An 18709-nucleotide genomic window follows, 5' to 3' on the forward strand; every position below is an offset into this window, starting at 1 on the left:
ACCGCTCTGACTGTCGCTATTGAAATTCGCCATAAAATTTTCTCACTTATTTGGACAAAGCAGTGGTCTTGTTTCAAGTGATTAAATGTACAATACGTGTATATTATTGCTTTGTTTTTTTTCAAATATTAAAGTTTATTGCATATTATTGGTTTTCTGCCTTTCATTGTGTAGCTCCTGCAGTGACAGGTCGGTCTGAAACCGTTATTGCTCTCACTTTCTAAAGATGCAAAAACTCTATCTGGAAAATAACAGTTCCAATTTTCAGGATCAAAGATTTGTACAAAACAAGTACATACAACCAATAGACGCCACACCAAAAAAGCACAACAAAACGTTATTTCGTTACTTCCAAAAGTATTTTTTTTAAATGAAAAAATCTTTACAACGCTGTTATAACTGCAAGTGATTAGCAGCAGAACTAGACAGTCCCGTTCCACTAGTAGCAAAGCTAACATCTCCAGTCCGTTTCCAGCACTTCAGCTTGTTACAAATAGTCTTCAGTGTCTTTTTCGTTTCCTTTCGCATTTTGCTGCAATAACAATAAGTAAGTCTCAATGAAAAGCTGCGTACAATGTTACAACCACAACTAATTTTTGTGCTCAAGGATTGTTCGTCTTTCATTGCTTGAAAGATCCAGTGCGAAAATGCATTGTTGCCAAACAATTAGTTTAAAAATAGGAGTTATTGCATTGAACGATAACCATTGATTATAGTTCAGGAAACCGGCGGTACTGGAGGTATACTTAGCAAGAATAACAAGCACGCTGGACAAGAAAGTTTAATGGTAAGTACATGTGCAAAACATACGAAGTTGGAGATATATATGTGACATCATCAGTGCATGACGTTAACTATAGTGTCAAAATTGGGCTTTTATTGAAAAGGCGTAGTTTAAGGTTGGTTCACTTATCCGATATTTACTGATACCAAAATGTGTAACTTCTACGAGGTGAACAAGTGCTTGTATTCATTATAACTTGTATTGGGTTACTGCACCTGGAAGCCAAGTTGTAAAACACTGGGTTGAGGCATTCGCTGATGCGTAAGGTCATGTAAACAATTGAACCAAGGATCCAGTCCTTTCTTTTTTCTGCGTCAGTGATGGCTGGGTTGTTCAAGGTGTAGAAATGGAAAACTGTACAGAAAACATAAATTTACTGTCAAGTTGTCCGTTAAATTGTTCCCAAATCGCATCTGGCCCATCAGGTAAAAAGGTTGGACGCCTCTGCTCTAGAACTTACCGGTTTGGGGAATGTAGCCAAAAAGAAATGATCCAACAATTAACGACAGTTGAAGCATAATCTGATTTTCTTTTCTTCTTCGTTTGGTTTCTAGAGTCATTTTATCCTGGGAAGCAGATGTCCGCTTCGCTAAAATAAACAATTTGGTTGCAATCTCAAACCCACAGGTATTGCATGTAGCAACATACCTTGCGTTATAGCTGCTTTTCTGGATTGGCGCATTCCGTAGACCTTGACTGCGATCATCACGGAAAGTATAATCACCAAACAGATGGGAAGGTAAAACATGATCGAGTAACCGATGTACGTGTACAGTTTAAATTGTGGAATCCTGCAGAGTTTACGCAAATTGTTGAGAAAATAACGTTGTACGCAAAAAGTCAAAACCTATATACTTTTTTACAGTGGAAATCATGCAAGGAATACCAACCAAGCAAAACAGTACAACACAAGTTAAAAGCTTCCAAAAATCTCACCATGGGTGGTTTAAAGTGCAAGACGGCCACTTTGAAGTCGGTGAACTAACACTTCTGTCCCGTTTTGTTGCTCCAAACCAATACACGAACGGGATAAATCCTACGCAAAGTGCGCAGAACCAAACAACAGCAATGACAATCTGGCAGTAAAAACATTTTCTGAATATAATACCAAGGTAATGTACGGATTTTAAATATAACAGCTTCATTTCTTTACATTATGCTATTTTGTAAGGTTTCACGTATGTGTATGTCAAGAAACGGGGGAGGAGGGTCCATGCTCTTTTCATAATCATGCTTGTTTAAACTATAAATATCGAACTTGTATTGGCAAAATGGCATTTTCAATTCATGCGTATTGGACAAGTAAATGTCTTACATTATCCGAAACAGGGTCGTTTGGCGTGGTTTCGACCAAAACATACGCATGAATCGTGTATGGCGCCATGCTATGATCGGTAAGGGCAGGCGAATGGCGGACAATCGCTCAAGTATTTGAATGTGAACCCCTTGCAAATGCCCAATCTCTTTTACCAAACCTTTACCGTAGAAATTTCCTATTTACGATTGATTCGTGTCCAACGTGTTTTGTAAAAAGGAAACCTTGTCAGAAAATTAAATGTGTCAAAAAATTCGCTTTTGACATATGCACTTTGTAAATGCGAATCCATAAATTCTGTATGTTTCCTTAACTTACACATAAAGGCACTCATTTCGATCTTGAAATACAATTACGTTTTACATTCACGATAACAACCATGGCAAAGTTTTACTAACCTTGGCATGAACAGCTTTTATGGAGCTAAAACTGTGTGGCCATTGGACCGAGACAAAACGTAACATTGCAAAGAGAAGAATGTGGGTGGAAGTGACGTACGATGTCCATATGTCAAGACCCCATGCAAGCTGCAATGTTATTTTAAAACGTCCATGAATTTAGTCAGTACGCCAACACAGACAGTGTATTTTTGTAATGCATTTCTCTGTTACAAACGTGATTCATTCAATTTTCTTTTTTCCATTGGAATTCATTCAAACTTAGATTTTTTGGTATGGTTGCACTTACCCGACACAAAAAGTCAGACGCAGCCCAGAAATCGAATCCCCAGGTTCGTCTGTATGCGAACAGTGGGCTGATGAGTGACGAAGTTAGATCCGAAACGCACAGACTTACAATGAAATGGTTGAACACTGACAACCTGTTATAACGACAACATGGTTCCCTTAATACCAGCATAAGTTCAACAACTATATAACGTATATAACCAGTTGCACTGATGAGACCTTTTAGGTCGAAACAGTGGCCATCTGTCTGCAGCTTATACACAAATTCATATTATTGGCTCCACATTGCTTAACTATATAACGTTTGCATTACTTTTCCCATAAATTACCACTAGGTAGATAACGGAATTTTTGTACATTATCACATGTGTAAATAAGATTGCATGTAGCCTAAACACAGTGTGTCAACTAAACACAGTATACTCACTTCAGCTTTGGTGACGTCATAATGACAATAATCGTGACTATATTCGCAGCTATTCCGAAGACGGCAAGTGGAAAAAGTATGACGCAAGTTAGAACAATTCCTGTTGTGTCAAAGGGTGGGGTATACACACTGGAATGAAAATTGATAGGCATTGATATTTGTTTGATATGTAAAAGCGTTTCCAACGAATATGCATTATGTTGCAACGGTAAAAATTTACTGCGCAGTTTCTCGAGCGGCCAAGCAAAAATCTGACAGAGTTCGGACACATTGAGTGGCGGAAGCTTGCCAAGCGAAACTACTCAGTTGCCCTGTGTCCATAGTTATTACTTCCGCGTACACATGTTGTGACAGGAATAATCACGAATGCCATGATAACATCGAACTAATGAACCAGGAACCAGACCTTCTGTGCGTCAATGCCGACAATGTATCAATACTCGTGGTGAGTTGCCATGACATGCAAAAATTAGGAATTAGTTGAATTTTTTTTACCATTTATGAGAACTATCAGAACAAAATGGGAATACTTTTCTTAACATAGCGGATTTGACTATCACCAAATTTTTAGGCCCATACGTGGACCTCGAATCGTCGAAATGGTTTAGGTTTCCAATTTTATACAGGCCTTTAGTGAATTTCCTGATTTGTAGAGAGGGAAAACTGTAATGAAAACCATTCATGTATTTGGGTGCACAGCGCATATTGTCCAGTTCACCTAATATTATCAAGCCTGAATATCGCTCAAAATCCTCGAACACTGTTTAGACGAATCATATTTTTACAAACAGTATACTCACAACTTAGTGGTGTTAAACTCCATCATAGAGGCAGTAGTGGTGAGAAGCATCGTACTGGAGTCGGTGGTCGCAGCCATACTGTCTACTCCTATTTCTTTAAGTAACAGTCAACAAATGAGACAACAACACTGTGAATCGTTTCTGATACAAGGATTCGCTGTTTCTTATGCAAGGCGCCGAAGTCTGACTCATAGTTAAAAGTGTTTTACGTAGCAACGTACTGCACCTATTCACCCAATGAGGCAATAGTGGTGTCTAATTTAGTCTGGACTTTATATTCTACGAGTGAAAGTGATTTCGGATGAATTTCGCCGAAAACATCTTCTACTGTTGCATTTTGATCTAACCTTGTATAGTCATAACCATATCCCCCAAATTTCAAAAAGACTTTGTCAATTTCAATGCAAACCACAAACAGGCCGCTTATTTTAAACTACGCTACATATAATCCCTCCAAAAAAAAAACTTATCCTGTGAAACAGCTTATATAACCTAATCAGAGCTTTCACCTCAGCACTAACACTACAGGTATGAAATACATACATAGCCACATTTAGCAAAACTTGTTTTGTTGTGGGTGTATATAGCTATTGTGTACGACTCCCACATATGCGCGGTTTGTATGACGACCATAGAATGAAGTGTGGAATCATACTGACCACCTCCGTAACGGACAATAGTATTACATTGAAAAACATGTATTTCCTTCTCGAATTAATGCAACATATGAATATGTTCGAATAGCCTCTTTCTTAATATAGATGTGCTCTTCGTACATTGATGTGGCGCTAAAGCGTAAAAAATTGTAGTAAACGTTTTCTGTGTATGATATACCTTCCCTTTACGGAGGTTGAGTGTCTTTGGCAAAGCGCTCTGAAATGCACTAATTTATCACCTCCACCGCTACGTACATTTGCTCGTTCATTATGAATCTGTGTATTTGTTTTCCTGTCATCCACACTTCAACTATTTTCGGTTTGACGTAGGCGGCGTTATTTATCATGACCGCAATGCAAACTGGTCTTTCTTGTACGTTGAATATGCTATAAGGTGCATTTTAATAACATGTGCCATCAAAACACTCATTTAATCAGGAAAAGACCTCCACATTCGTTTTTATTTAATATAACTTAAATGTGTCCTGTCTGTGCCGTTTGTAGGCTACACATAAAAACTCATCTATTGCCATTTTGACAACGTATTAAAACCGCCAATCCAGTCCGATTTAAAATCATATGTTGGTATTATACAGCTATGTATCTAAGTTCCTTGTTGCATCATGAATCATGCAGAATACTTCGAATTCGGGCAGCGTGAGACGCGAAAACTTTGCCGCGAATCTGTGAGAAAAAGCGGCAACTATGCTGTTACATTTCCGGAACAACGAAGCAAAGACGTCAATGCAGACTTTATAAGGAAGCGGCAGGCGGCCTTTTGAAATAGCCAAGTAGCTGTTGACTTTACCAACGACCTGCGCATTCACACCCCAATGGCGTTCATAAAACCGAATATGCCAAATTCATCAGGGCAATTTCAAACGTCAAGGATTTAACGTTCAAAAGGCTTCAAAAACTTTTCCCAAAAAACGAATGTTGAGCATTTTTGCCCACAGATTTCCTCAAGTAGCCTACATTTTACCTTTTAACACTTTCAAAAGCGGAGAGAGTAACAACTAAATTTATCTATATGTTCAGTTAAAAATATTTAAACCCATTTATGCCTGGCCTACAGAATTTTGTAATGTTGCATTGACATAAAATTTCGTGCACAAAAGCATCATCCATATTGTTCTAAACCGAAAAGAAACAGCGTTGTTATCGGCGGAGATATTTTTTTTTGCTTCATGAGGAACATCTGATCTGTCCTAACTGTTAAGGGAAATTTGAAAAATGGAAGCCCAATGAAACTTAATGTGAGTAGTTCAATTTAACCGATTCATCGATGTATTATCTGTGGATAGGAACCTGGGGTAGACCTTTTCCAAGCCGCAGGGCAAATCGAGTCTCTGCAAGAAGCGAGCCGTATATTCCCACTAATAATAACGTTGACTTCACCGTCTATAATGTTGTTTAGAATATGGTATAACCTTATTTAAAACTATAAAATAAGAGCTTACGTGGGGCCATGCCGTTACTGAAATTGTGATGAGGTTTTGTGTCACATAGTGCTGAACCTTGCTGGAAACTGTTTTTATACTTACCAGTCATCGGATTGTAGCAGGGTTAAAGGTCATGTTGTGGTTTTAAGAATTTTGAGGCATTTTTAGTTGTTTGGTTCCACGTTTGCAGTAGGTGGTCACCGTCTTGTGTGCAGGATTGTAAAGTAGTTGCAGGGTTGCAGCACTGTGACGTAGGATGCGTTGTACATCTGTCAGTTTTAACGAATTGCTGTGGTATTTGGTTGGTTTTTGCCTGGCGGTTGCTTTCTGTGCTGACCAAAGCAGTTTTCACGAGAAGTCACTGGAGTTTGAAAAGCAGCTTTTTATTCCAATCGATGAAAATTACGTAGTTGAAAATTCCACGTTGGCACCCACTGTTTTTGTTGCCCTGTTTGTTCGAAATAAACAACATACTTTGCCATACTTTCTGCGAGCATTTGAAGATTTAAATTACCCTAAGAAACGAATTACTTTGTGGTGAGTGCATTCATTATTATGTTTAGGTCTGGGTAAATGTTTCTTTAGCAGTTATGATGTTGTGTACTTTATTGCTTGCAGTTTGTGTGCATTTAACATTGACTGTTGCAGCATTCTAGATTGCATATTTTAAGCAATTTGTTGTGCGTATTAACAAATGCTTGTGTATGTAAATGTATAAGTTTATTTTAGTGCCAATAATTTTTTTTAAACCTGTGCGGACGATAATCCTCAGTGCATGACCTTCTTTCCAATATGGTTTGCATATTTGTTAACTATGTTTTTCACCCATTTTCTACATTACAATTTCAAATCTATCATTTAATGTGTATGTTTATGTACAGGATAGTGACTGATCACAACAGTGATGAGTCTGCTCAAATGTTGGACAAATGGGTGAATTCTATAAGTGATGATTATCACGACGTACAACTTGAAGAAGTGGACAGCACATGGTAAATATTTAAATCACATTGCACTATTGTTATCTGGGCGTTGCATTCATACGAAAAAAAGTGAAACATATTTATGTGCTCAGGTTTTACGACAGTCAAAAAAGTAACCTTGATTGGACAAAGGAACGTCACACGCGAATGTTAATGCTGAGACAAGAAGCACTAAATAAAGCAAGTCAATCATGGGCAGATTATCTATTGGTAACATATATACAAATAACTTTTCTTGAAAATGTATATATATATATACATATATTGTGATGTTTTATGTCATGTCAATGGTAGATAAATTGTGGTCTATAAACTATGTCTGAACAATAGTAACTTATTGTCCAGCCCATACTTGCATGTTTTTATTGAGGGTTTACACCAGCCTCGACATTTTCTGAACTAAAAAAATAAGTTATATATTTTGTGTAAATATAAAATCCTAATGTTATTAGCTTTCACTGTAGTAAAACAACTATGCATGGTCTTTTTCCTAAATGTTCACTTTGACGTAAGCCAAGTATTGGCTTTTTTTATAAACAGTAGTGATTTGAACACACATTGTAGAAATGAAAACAATTTTTTTTTGTTAGTTTGATTCTCTTTGAAGTGACATAATTTTGTCTTATTCCAGTTTACCGATGCTGATAACATAATCATGAATCCACACACAATATGGCATCTGATTGCAACAGATCGTGTTTTGGTCGCTCCAATGCTCAACACTCTGGGAAGCTATTCAAACTACTGGTGTGGACAGGATGAAAATGTAATTACTGTAAAGTTTCTTGCAAATGTTGATCTGAAATATAAGATAGCTATAATAATGGTGGTCTTATAATCCCATATGTATTGCCGTAATCATGAACAGTTCTCTAAAGAAAAAATTTTTTGCTTCATGAATTTCCAATAGAGAACATATTTTTTTGAATGTATTTTCCCGTTTGGACATGTTGCATGACTTGTAAAATTGACAAAACTATGTCCTATACATTACTGATGCTATTTTACATATTATGTCTTTTGTTGTTCAGGGATATTATAAACGCACTGAAGATTATTTCCCTATTAAAAATAGAGAAAAGGTTGGTGTGTTTGAAGTGCCGATGATTCATTCCACTTTTCTATTCGACCTCACTAAAAAAAAGTCTGAAAAAGTGCAATTTTGGCCACTTTTGAAAGGATACAAGCTTGAATTGGATGACATCATTGTCTTCTCATACAACTGCAAAGCAGCTGGTAAAACCTTTGTTTGTTATCACTTTGATGAAACTTGGCCAAATTGACAACCTTTTATTTACACCCAGTTTCCAATTGCTTTCTCCCTGCTACTTTAGCATTACAGCCACTCTACTGTAGGTATTTTTCAGCATGACGCAGAGCATGAATGTCCCGCTTGATGGTTGCACAAATTACCAGTTACACCCAGTAGTTATGTGTGTATAGACACCTTTCCAAACTCATGACAATACCTGATGTAAAGTCCCACATTAAATTACATTTTGTCCTGAAATTAAAGTTTGAAAATATTAAACAAGCTTTTGTACCAATGATTCATTTTTCAAATAATCTTTTGCATCTTCAAAAAACGTTTTCTTTGTCCTGAAAAGTAATTCTTGTTAATTGAATTTATGTTGCAGGAGTAGCGATGCATGTTGATAACAGGTATGTGTATGGATACATGCCGATACCATTGCAACCTCACCAAACACTCATTGAAGATATTGAAGTATTTATTCGCTTGCTAATGGAAGTTATGAGTAAGTATAATATATAAATTACTCCAATGATTAGAAAATCCCATGTTTCTGATCCTAAGCCCACACTTTTTTGTATTGGTGGCAAGTTGTTCCAAGGCTTATGTTATTCACTTGTTTTCAGCTGAGCCACCTGTTGGTATTGGAATTGAAATCAAACCACTGGATCTTCTAAAACCGATAGTTCAACAAAGTAAGCTTGGGTTCGATGAGGTAATGGATTTTTGCAAGGGTTTTCATGAAATTTTTGCTTTACCACAATCTTTTGTTTGTAGATTTATATGATCAACTTGGTTAGAAGGCATGATCGATTTTATCGCATGAAAACTGTCCTGGATTATCAAGGAATTTCTTTTAACCATTTTAAAGCCATTGACAGCAAGTAAAACTTATTTTCATGTGCATGTGTCATGATTTTGTGCAAATTTGCAAATTTCAATTTAAAACGAGGTGTTTTCAACTTATTCCTTTTTAACAGAACATTAAACACAACTTACTTGAAAGAAATGAAGATTGACATGCTTCCAGGTTTCGTTGATCCATACCGCGATCGTACTTTAACCCGTGGTGAAATAGGATGTTTTCTATCTCACTACTTCATATGGACAGAGGTACTTTTACTAATGGTAATTCCCCCAGCAGCCTTTGACACTTGAGTTTCCAGGTGGTAAAAAATGATTTCAAGCAAGTCCTCGTTCTCGAAGACGATATTCGCTTTGAAACTGCGTTTGTCAGGAGACTGAAACATGTTATGGAGGAGATAGAAGCAATCAAACTTGAATGGGATTTAATGTAAGATAGAAGAATTTTTGCAAAGTAGAATTTTAGGCTTCTAAAGTGAAATTCAAATGAAAAAACTCAACTTAAATTTTGAAAATATAACATGTGTGGGCTTTTGTTGTGTTTTGTCTGGTAAAACTTTCATCTTCATATCTACAAAGCGCTCACCAAATAAACAAAACACATATTAAGCTTTGCGAAATTATTTTGGTCTTCTTGCACACAAAGATGTACACCTGGTTCAAAAACAAGTTTTTTAAACTTTGTGTTACAGTTATGTTGGTCGCAAGCGCATGCAAACCAAGGTGCCCGAAACGTCCGTCCAAGGTACTAATATTTTGGTGGAGGCTGATTACTCATATTGGACATTAGGTTACATTTTGTCACAAAGTGGTGCTAAAAAACTGTTAGCTGGTGACCCACTTCCAAAGATGGTACCAGTTGATGAATATCTGCCAATAATGTTTAACAAACACCCCATGTAAGTACATTGCTTTTTGCAGTAACTAAACAAACATTACATTTTATACGAAGCCATATGTAATATCTATTACGAAAAAATGATACTCTATTTTGTGAAAGTGTTTAATACTTTAAGGTAGTTAAATTTGTGGTGCAAATACACTTGTTACGTGAAGCAACCATTGTAAATTTATGTTGGTGCAGACAATCCTACATGGAAAATTTCCCGGTGCGAAATGTGAAAGCTTTTTCTGTTGAGCCGTTGCTTGCTTTTCCTACCCATTACACAGGTTTGTGTCAGATTTTCTATTCAAAACATTATTAGTGGTGCTTGGCACGAATTTGGAGAAAACCTTTTGCTTGATTTTGTAACTTTTTTGAATGAAGGATTTTCCGAAAACAATCATCAACATTTATTTAAAAGTTTGTGAACCATTTTAAGTTATTTTTGAAAGTGATTTATCAGGTTGTCTTAGTAACATGTGTAAATGGTTTGCAGGCCAAGAGAATTATTTCAGTGACACTGAAACATCATCCATATGGGAAGAAGTTGGTAGTGTCGTTTACAATCCAAACCAGAAGCAGGAGCTTTAACATGATTTGTTCATTTTGCACAATTAACCATTACCGTGCAGTATTAAGTCTGAATTCGTCCAACCAGCACTGATACAGCTGCTGTGCTTTCTATTCCGCTTTTATATACAATTTATAATAAAATGCAGCTACCCGGTGAAATCCTGTTTTGTCTTTTAGAAAGAAGACTGTTATTAAACCCACGTCCGACGCTTTCTGCACACATCCGTTCTAATGTTGTTACAGTGTGCGAGATCCTAAAGAGATTTATACAGTTTTGAATAAGAAAGTCAACGCTAGTATGCTGGAAGTGTTTAGCAGACAAATTTCACAGTCTTGTTAGAAACGTCTGCTGAAAAGTACTCGCTATGTTAGTTTATTTAAAGAGCGTTTTGCACCCAAATGAGTATGCTACAGTTATTATTGTCTTCTATGGCCTCCGCCCAAGCTTTGGTCACTTGTTTTCATGGCATGGTTTTTTTGGATTATGAAAAAATATTGGGAAGTTACAGCGCTCAAAATTTTCCTAGGTCTGACAACATACACCACAAAATCAGCATATTTAGGAAGTTTTTTACACATTTAACATCGTCTGTATAGACAGGAGTATTTCCAAACACATACAAGGTATATTACGAACTACAATAATAAAATATATTGTTACAGAATCGCTTGCATCAGACTTTCTTGTCGTTAGTTTTCGACCGCAATACTTTAATCCAGTGTATTGTATTTTCCCAACAGCTGTCTCTCGGCGTCCGGCGTCTCCTGTCCAGGACGTTTCCACATAAAGAAACTTCTGATCCGTTTCTTGAGTTTCATTTCATTTTTGGGAAACTCACGTTGGTTGAGGTTGACAAGATAGCTTTGAAAATCCCCCAAGTCTTCTCCGCTTTCTTCCATGACAACCGCAGCTTCATCAACAGCCGCACTTAAATCAGCTCCTATTACTGCCTTGAAGAAATAGAAGAAATCGTAGTCTTTTGCCATTATCCCCCATTGAATATCGGCCACGCTGCACAGCCTCCTTAATTCCTCGTACTCATTCTTTCTCGCAGCGTCGATTTCACGTATGACGTCATCAAAATGTTCGGGGAGCGTGCTCTCGCCGAAACCCCGTGACAACCTCTTCAAAAACGTCATATCTTCTGTCTCTTTTATGACGTAGATTACCCAACCAATAATAAAAATCTGCGTCATTGCAGCGAAAAGATGCATTCCGGCAACAAACATGATGACGTCATGTGATGAATAGACACAAGTAAAGCTGGAATTCCCCGCCGTGCAAGCAAATCCGTTGCCATGGAGGGCCAGCAAACACATCAGGACGACGCTATACGTGAACACAACGGCCAACGACAATGCATTTCTAATTTTGTAGGTGAGGACAACATAGTCGCTGTCAATGGTGTGGCGATCTAAAAGGGCCCAAATTTTGCGGGCCTTGATTTTCATGTTCTTTTCTTCCTCCGGAGTTTCCGTTTTATTTGTGCTCATAACCAAATGCTTGAGAAATCCGCTCGTCATGTTTGTGTCCTCGACCACGTCGGCTGCCTTTCTGAAGCTTTTGACTCGGCGTGATACCGCTGGTATAAACTCCCATGCATTGTTGGTCAGGTATATGAAGCATACAAAAAGAACACTGAACCACCAGAAATGCCGAGCGAGCGGAAACGACTGATATGTGCACAGTTCGTTCACATATGCTGCCTGATGGAGAGTTACATTGGTCTTTCCAACTCCTGTGCACCTAACTGGCATAGCGGGCAAAGCATACAGCAGTAAAAGATCAGTGACAGTCATTACTAGTGTGCAGAAGGCTCGAGCTGTCTCCCAGTATGGCTTAAGCTGGTACAATGAAAGCAAATCACCCCAAACGAAGGCCTGCGCTAACGCCATCGTGTATGTCTGCTGTGTGGGTTTGGCCTAAGTGCCAATGTGAGTTGCGCATATAATGAATGGTTGTTCTTCTATTTTCTTTCCTTCCTAATGCTTCCATATGCGGCCCAACGCAGTTCTAAGTGTAGTCCTCCGTTCGTTTGTATTGGGAAGCTGGCCTACGCGCTGTATGTGTGGTGAGAAAACAATCCATGCAATGAAAAGGGAAGTATCTGCAATCACAAACCAATACTGTGGTCCAACATTATATGTCGACAAACTGGTTGTAATCTTAATGTTAGATCATATATTGAACTGCATTCTGAAATGCTACAGCAGAATCCATGATACAATAATATAACTTGATTGCGGAAGATACCTTGCGTTTTCAAAGGAGGTCCCTCTTGTCTGGTTTGTTTTATTTGCAAACAAAAGCGATCATATGTCATTTCAAATTCATTTTGCAAAATTAAATTATCATGTCAATATATGTCACAATTGAAGACATGTAGGCCACACCACCAATTCAAATGCATTGGAATTAATCTTCAGGTTTCCGAATTTCACGTTTTGTTGATGATGTTGAAGGTCAGAACCATGCATTTTTATTAGGGATGCACCGAAAGTTCGGTTTGCCGAATTTATTCGGCCGAAACTAAGGTTTTCGCAATTATTCGGTTTCGGCCGAATATTTCTGCAAAATTCGGCCGAAACCGAAACTTTTCTACTGCATATAACGCTGATACGCAAAGTTTAGAAAAGGTCAAAATCATTGTTTAAACTGTACGAATGTGTTCGTTTCATTTGTTTATTTTCGCAGAAATGATAAAAATCAACTTTAAGCAGTTGGTACAGAAGACGAGGTTATTCTTCAAGCACCAAAAAAGGCTGTATGATAGCATAAGATCCAATCCAGTATATGTTTTGTTTAAATTTATTGCGTTTAAAGAGATGGACACCGAAATTAGTTTCGGTTTATTCGGCCGAATTAATTCGGCAACTTTTGCCGAATATTCGGTTTCGGCCGAATATAAAAATAGCTGTTTCGGTGCATCACTAATTTTTATCATGCGAAAAAACGACATCTTCCTGATGACTTGCAGATCGCATCGCTCAAATGTGTTTGTAGCGCAACCATTATTTTGAACAATGAACAATTGATTCACCATCAAAAGGAATATAATTTAAGGTTGAAGCGGCAAAGTTATAGTTTCCTGTCAGTGAAGTTTATCTTTTAAGTTTCTTATGCCTACTTGGGTCACACCAGCTGTCAAATTCAAACCAGAATGTCGTAACGGCAAAAATTATTTTACTTTTTCAAGTGGTTTCAGGGTTGCATGTTTTTTTTTATTTAGTCATCGCTCATTTGCGCCTCATAGTGATTATCTTTTCGCATGTGAACAGCAGCATATGTGCGTGGCAGTTCAAACGTGCCGCAGGGTCAAAATTTCCAACATTGCTTTTTGATAATTTGTAAATTTGCAGTGCTGGTTTAAAGCTGGTTCTAAACAAGTTCAGAAAAATTCTGACAAATCTGCCTCACACGCATGGAAAGTCCCTTCGATGCCGAGGAAAACAAGATTAACGGAATTTTAATCGCATTCGGCATCCCAATTTTTCTGTACAACTTTTGTTATTGCTGTTATCTCTCTTCACATTCTTTGCACCACTCACGATTTAAGGCCTGGTAGGTTTGCAAGTGATGCGTGAACGGTGAGAGGGCGACACCTAGCAGATGGAATTTATAGGGTCTGTTTGGTTTCGACTCCGCAAATAGTTTAAGTTTCGGTCACACTGTACAGCATTTGACTCAAAGATTCATTTTCACAAACGACGTTATAATAAAACAACGCCTACGGTGTGATGCGTTGATTAGTTAGCGATATATTTCAATTCTTGTTATGCATGATCAATTTATTTAAAATGCAACTATACACCGCACGACGTTGTAACTAAATTAAAATTACTTGCGTAATTGCAAAATTTAAAAACTACAATCTGATTAATAGTCCGAGTGTGTGCGTAAATTTTGTACAACGTAATGTTAATGAGTAAAAAATCCAAGCAATACAAGTAGATTGCGTGGCGTTTACACCGGAGACAGAGGGCCTGCAGCTGATCAAATTTCCAGCAGTTCAAACAATGTGTCCACCAAGGTGCAATCGTCTTTCGGGCGCGAAACGAGATCAACAAACAATTGTTTGTCGATCAGTTGTTAATTGTATCCGCTTGCGAAAATTCAGCATGCTTCGTTTTGAGAGTTCTTGAAAAGCATAAACATACAAAGACTTGGTACATCGTGTGTTCTTGTTGTCCCTCGCTTGACTTCGGCCCATAAGTTGGATTTGCAATGTTGGGTGTATTCAGGGTCAAGGTCTTCGGTGACCCTGAATACCCCAACATTGACCAGATTGCATGTGGATTGTTTTCGGGCATGGAGCACTGACATGTTCGTGTATGTAGTTGCTATCTCCATCACAAGACCAATGTGTACATCGCGGCGGGCTGCCCTCAACATGGATTCAAAATTTTAATGACATCACGCTAGACATGTTCTGTTTACGTTGAATGGTCGGATTTTCCGTCGATCGACATGTTTTTATCGGGCCACTTGTTACCCTTTTTTGCCACCCGTCATGTGTAACATGTATTCATTAAAGTGATGTCCAGGTTTGATCACCTTGCCACTTCAGGTGCAAAATCGCAAACTTCGTGGCGTTTTCGAACAGTCCAATGTGTCCTAACCCTGAGGCAGTATGATTGATGTCATCATTTTAATGACATCGCACTAGCCGTGGCATCACCTGTTCCAGGGTTGAATCTTTTCTAAAATCATTCACTTGATTTACCGCAACCTCCGTTTGATGGGACCCAGCAAACGACACGTTAAAGTTTTTGAACTTTGCAGTCACATCACAGTTTGCAGTGATTACAATGGCGAACACGTCTCTATTTGCTACGAAAGCAAAACGCTATTGAGCTTGGGCAACAAACCTCAACGTCTTGGCCAGATTTTGACTTTTGATCGTTCAAGACAGTTGGATAACAGATCCTTGTAACATAATGGGCGATGGGTTTCGAATTTGAATCAACCGTGACGAGTGACATGTCATAAAATGTGCCCCTCGCAAACCTCTAGTCTGTAAATTCGATTGGCGGGCCATAAGGTCTTAGGTGGCTGAGGTCGCGCATGGATTGTTAACATATAGTATTGATGTGTTTGTGTAGGTAAACGATCTGTTCTATCGCGACGGGAGCCGTCTTAATGGATTTTAATGACATTACGCTGGTCACTTAGTTAATTTTTTGTCGAACGTTCGATGTGGTACAAGTTTTCGCAAAGTAGTTTGCGTATAGTTGTCTTGCGATACAGAAATATATTTTACAAAGAAAAAACAAAATCAGACGCCATCGATCAGTTATAGTAAATCGACATGTTGGCCACCCTAAGGCGTAACATTCATTCGTATAATGATGATGTCCAGATCCAGGGGGAATAACCAAGCGGTTTGGCGTTGCAAAGACATTTATTAATTACCTGTCGCATTACTCTGGACAAATTTTGAGACATTTTTGCGGCAGCGTGACTTGGCAAAAAAACGTTTTAACCTATTAGGCGGACTTGCGCATTGAGAGTTTTACATTCTCACGGAATCGAGGTCAGAATTTAGCATCGCTATGACCTTTAGCCGCAAGCTGAAGTGAAAAATAACGTCGAACAAGATGTATTTTATTAATAGTGAAATGTTGCTTGGTGCTATTCATGACAAATAAAGCTAATAGCAAAGGGTCAATAATTAGCTGCACCGAAACAGCAATTTTTTTATTCGGCCGAAACCGAACATTCGGCAAAAGTTGCCGAATAAATTTGGCCGAATAAACCGAAATTAATTTTGGTATCCATCTCTTTAAACGCAATAAATTTAAACAAATCATGTGCTGGATTGGAACTAATCCTACCATACAGCCTTTTATTGGCACTTAAAGAATAATCGCGACTGCTGTACCAGCTGCTTAATGTTGATTTTAATCATTTCGGTGACAAAAAACAAATAAAACGAACAAATTCGTATAGTTTAAACAATGATTCTAACCTATACTGAACTTTGCGTATCAGCGTTGCATGCAATAAAAAGTTGTCGGCCGAATTTGGCATTCGGCCGAAACCGAATAATTATAAAAACCTTAGTTTCGGTCGAATAAATTCGGCAAACCGAACTTTCGGTACATCCCTATCAATGATACATTCGTTATTTCCGGAATCAAGTTGAACAAGTACACGAATCATCGCTTGCATTGCTTGCGATTTGTCCTAATTATGTATCTTGTAACCTTATCCATGACATCATCAAAACGAGCGGATTAAAGTAATGCGTGGAACTTTATGTGTCATTATTAAAGCTGTGTCTGTGACAATTGATATTCCACCTATGGTTGTTGCGTTTCTTGGTCGTAAATGTTCAGGAATGCGCTTAAACTGCAAGTAACACGGTCATGGCAACTTTGCGTAAAACTAATGGTTCATCCGCAATAAACATATTTCCGAAGTATTTCGGTTCTACGACCAAAAATTGTAAACCTTTTGCTCTGTAGCAAAATTGACGCAACGTAAGGCGCTCGTGTCAAAAAATGCATTGTTTACATAGGAGAAGGAGCCTTATATTGCAGATATCGAATACTTTCAAACATAGGAGAATCCACAAATTATGTTACCTCAAAGGTCAGGACAGGGTTTTACATCATACAAAAATATGCCACTGTGATGTCACAAGTTCAGGGCTCATTACATGACGTCATTTTGGGTGTGATGTCATAACTTTAACCTCACCTTTGTGTTGACTTTAATTTGATGATTCCAAAATTTCCAGTTACAAACTATATTGCGAAAAATACATTAGTGGTTGATTGTGGCGAATTAAATAAATCATTCATGACGCGAACTCGTAGGCAACGCTACTGCCAGACAAAAAGTGGTATTATGACAGAATAACTGTTTTGCATAATCAGCTAATTTGGTCGGTTTTTCTCGGCGGTCTTTGCCAGCCTCAAAATTCAATTACTTCTATCTTTTGCCGTGAGTGGACAAAACGACAATGCTTAATTGAAAAAGTTCATGCATCACGTTAGCGAACACAAAAGCTTTAACCACAAGAGCACCCTGTCCCAGTAACTGTTTCATTATTACGCAACTAAAAAGGACATAATAGGTCGAAACAGCGGCCATCCTTATGCAACTCAAATCAACATCAAGATCCGATTGTTGCACTTGTGCACCCTGTTTAATGCAAAACTATACCAAACCAGTTTTACAATGATTTCCACTCCAACACATAAGGCTTGCTGCCAGCACTCACACGACTAAAGTGCCTTCTATAACGTCACGCAACAATATTCTCGCTTTCGCACGATTTCGTTCGCAACTGTTTAAACGCATTTTTGATCAGCTGTATCTCAGAAACCAGTCGCCGTATCAAGCTACTTTTTTCGGCAAAATGTTTTAAAGTTATGACCACCTATTAGTTTAATTATTGATAAGTTCTGTTTTTTCGTGCCTTGCATCCTGAGTCCGTGGTCGTGGCGTGCCATGGTAGGACTCTTGTTGATTAAAAGTATACTTCATCGTACCATATAAGTAGCGCGCCGTACGTTGTCATTTTGTAATTACTGGCATTACATATTTTTGATGTGCTAGAGGTAAGTGCCTGGGATATTCAAAAATATTTCAGGCCTTAGACCAAATTTTTTCGCTCTGCTTACGATCTGGTTGAAACGAAGTTTTTACGACGTTTGGTGGTATTTCCACAGTTTTACGCGGCAACAAACAAGTCAATTTCGTGTCGTCGTGGTGTGAGATTAATGTGTTGCAGCTTGCGTTACATATTGTTAAGCTTTGATAGCTGAGGCTAATCGCGCACGCGGTTCACCATCAATTTAATGTCATGGTTGTGCAGCGTTTCGTTGTGGGTCTATCTGGTGAATTGTTTCCTATTGCCTTCACGATGACATCACGCTAGAGGCGACGAGATCAACAAACAATTGTGTGTCGATCAGTTGTTAATTGTATCCGCTGGCGAAAATTCTGCATGCCTCGTTTTGAGAGTTCACTCGTTGGTTGAAAGGCACATACATACAAAAAATTTGGTACATCGTGCGTTCTTATTTCCCCTCG

The 18709-nt window shown here is 38.2% G+C and overlaps 2 protein-coding genes across 2 annotated transcripts; one reads left to right on the plus strand and one right to left on the minus strand.

Moving 5' to 3' along the window:
* Nucleotides 1–273: 273 nt before the first annotated feature.
* Nucleotides 274–4128, minus strand: LOC145913822 (somatostatin receptor type 2-like). The gene is made up of 9 exons (XM_083001581.1): nt 4013–4128; nt 3213–3341; nt 2787–2919; nt 2498–2626; nt 1721–1860; nt 1433–1575; nt 1245–1373; nt 1000–1138; nt 274–532 (listed from the first exon to the last, which is right to left on the minus strand). The coding sequence occupies exons 1-9, from the start codon at nt 4087–4089 to the stop codon at nt 394–396; spliced, it is 1158 nt and encodes a 385-aa protein (XP_082857707.1). The 5' UTR covers nt 4090–4128; the 3' UTR covers nt 274–393.
* Nucleotides 4129–6292: 2164 nt separating this feature from the next.
* On the plus strand, nt 6293–10815 carry LOC145913366 (procollagen galactosyltransferase 1-like). The gene is made up of 13 exons (XM_083000992.1): nt 6293–6647; nt 6992–7102; nt 7186–7303; nt 7725–7859; nt 8125–8329; nt 8731–8850; nt 8972–9060; nt 9123–9229; nt 9326–9458; nt 9512–9639; nt 9902–10108; nt 10294–10379; nt 10589–10815. Exons 1-13 carry the CDS (start codon nt 6367–6369, stop codon nt 10681–10683), a joined length of 1815 nt encoding a protein of 604 aa, XP_082857118.1. The 5' UTR covers nt 6293–6366; the 3' UTR covers nt 10684–10815.
* Nucleotides 10816–18709: the final 7894 nt, after the last annotated feature.

The sequence above is a fragment of the Ascidia mentula genome, chromosome 9 (genome assembly GCF_947561715.1).
Source record: "Ascidia mentula chromosome 9, kaAscMent1.1, whole genome shotgun sequence".
NCBI classification, from domain to species: Eukaryota; Metazoa; Chordata; class Ascidiacea; order Phlebobranchia; family Ascidiidae; genus Ascidia; species Ascidia mentula.

Coding starts and splice junctions, on each gene's coding strand:
- LOC145913822 (XM_083001581.1), bottom strand. CDS start 4,089: ATGGCTGCGACCACCGACTCCAGTACGATGCTTCTCACCACTACTGCC. Junction 2,627..2,786: donor CGTCTGACTTTTTGTGTCGG/GTAAGTGCAACC, acceptor ATAACATTGCAG/CTTGCATGGGGTCTTGACAT. Junction 1,139..1,244: donor TGGCTACATTCCCCAAACCG/GTAAGTTCTAGA, acceptor TTTTCTGTACAG/TTTTCCATTTCTACACCTTG.
- LOC145913366 (XM_083000992.1), top strand. CDS start 6,367: ATGCGTTGTACATCTGTCAGTTTTAACGAATTGCTGTGGTATTTGGTT. Junction 7,103..7,185: donor GAAGAAGTGGACAGCACATG/GTAAATATTTAA, acceptor TTATGTGCTCAG/GTTTTACGACAGTCAAAAAA. Junction 8,851..8,971: donor CTTGCTAATGGAAGTTATGA/GTAAGTATAATA, acceptor ACTTGTTTTCAG/CTGAGCCACCTGTTGGTATT.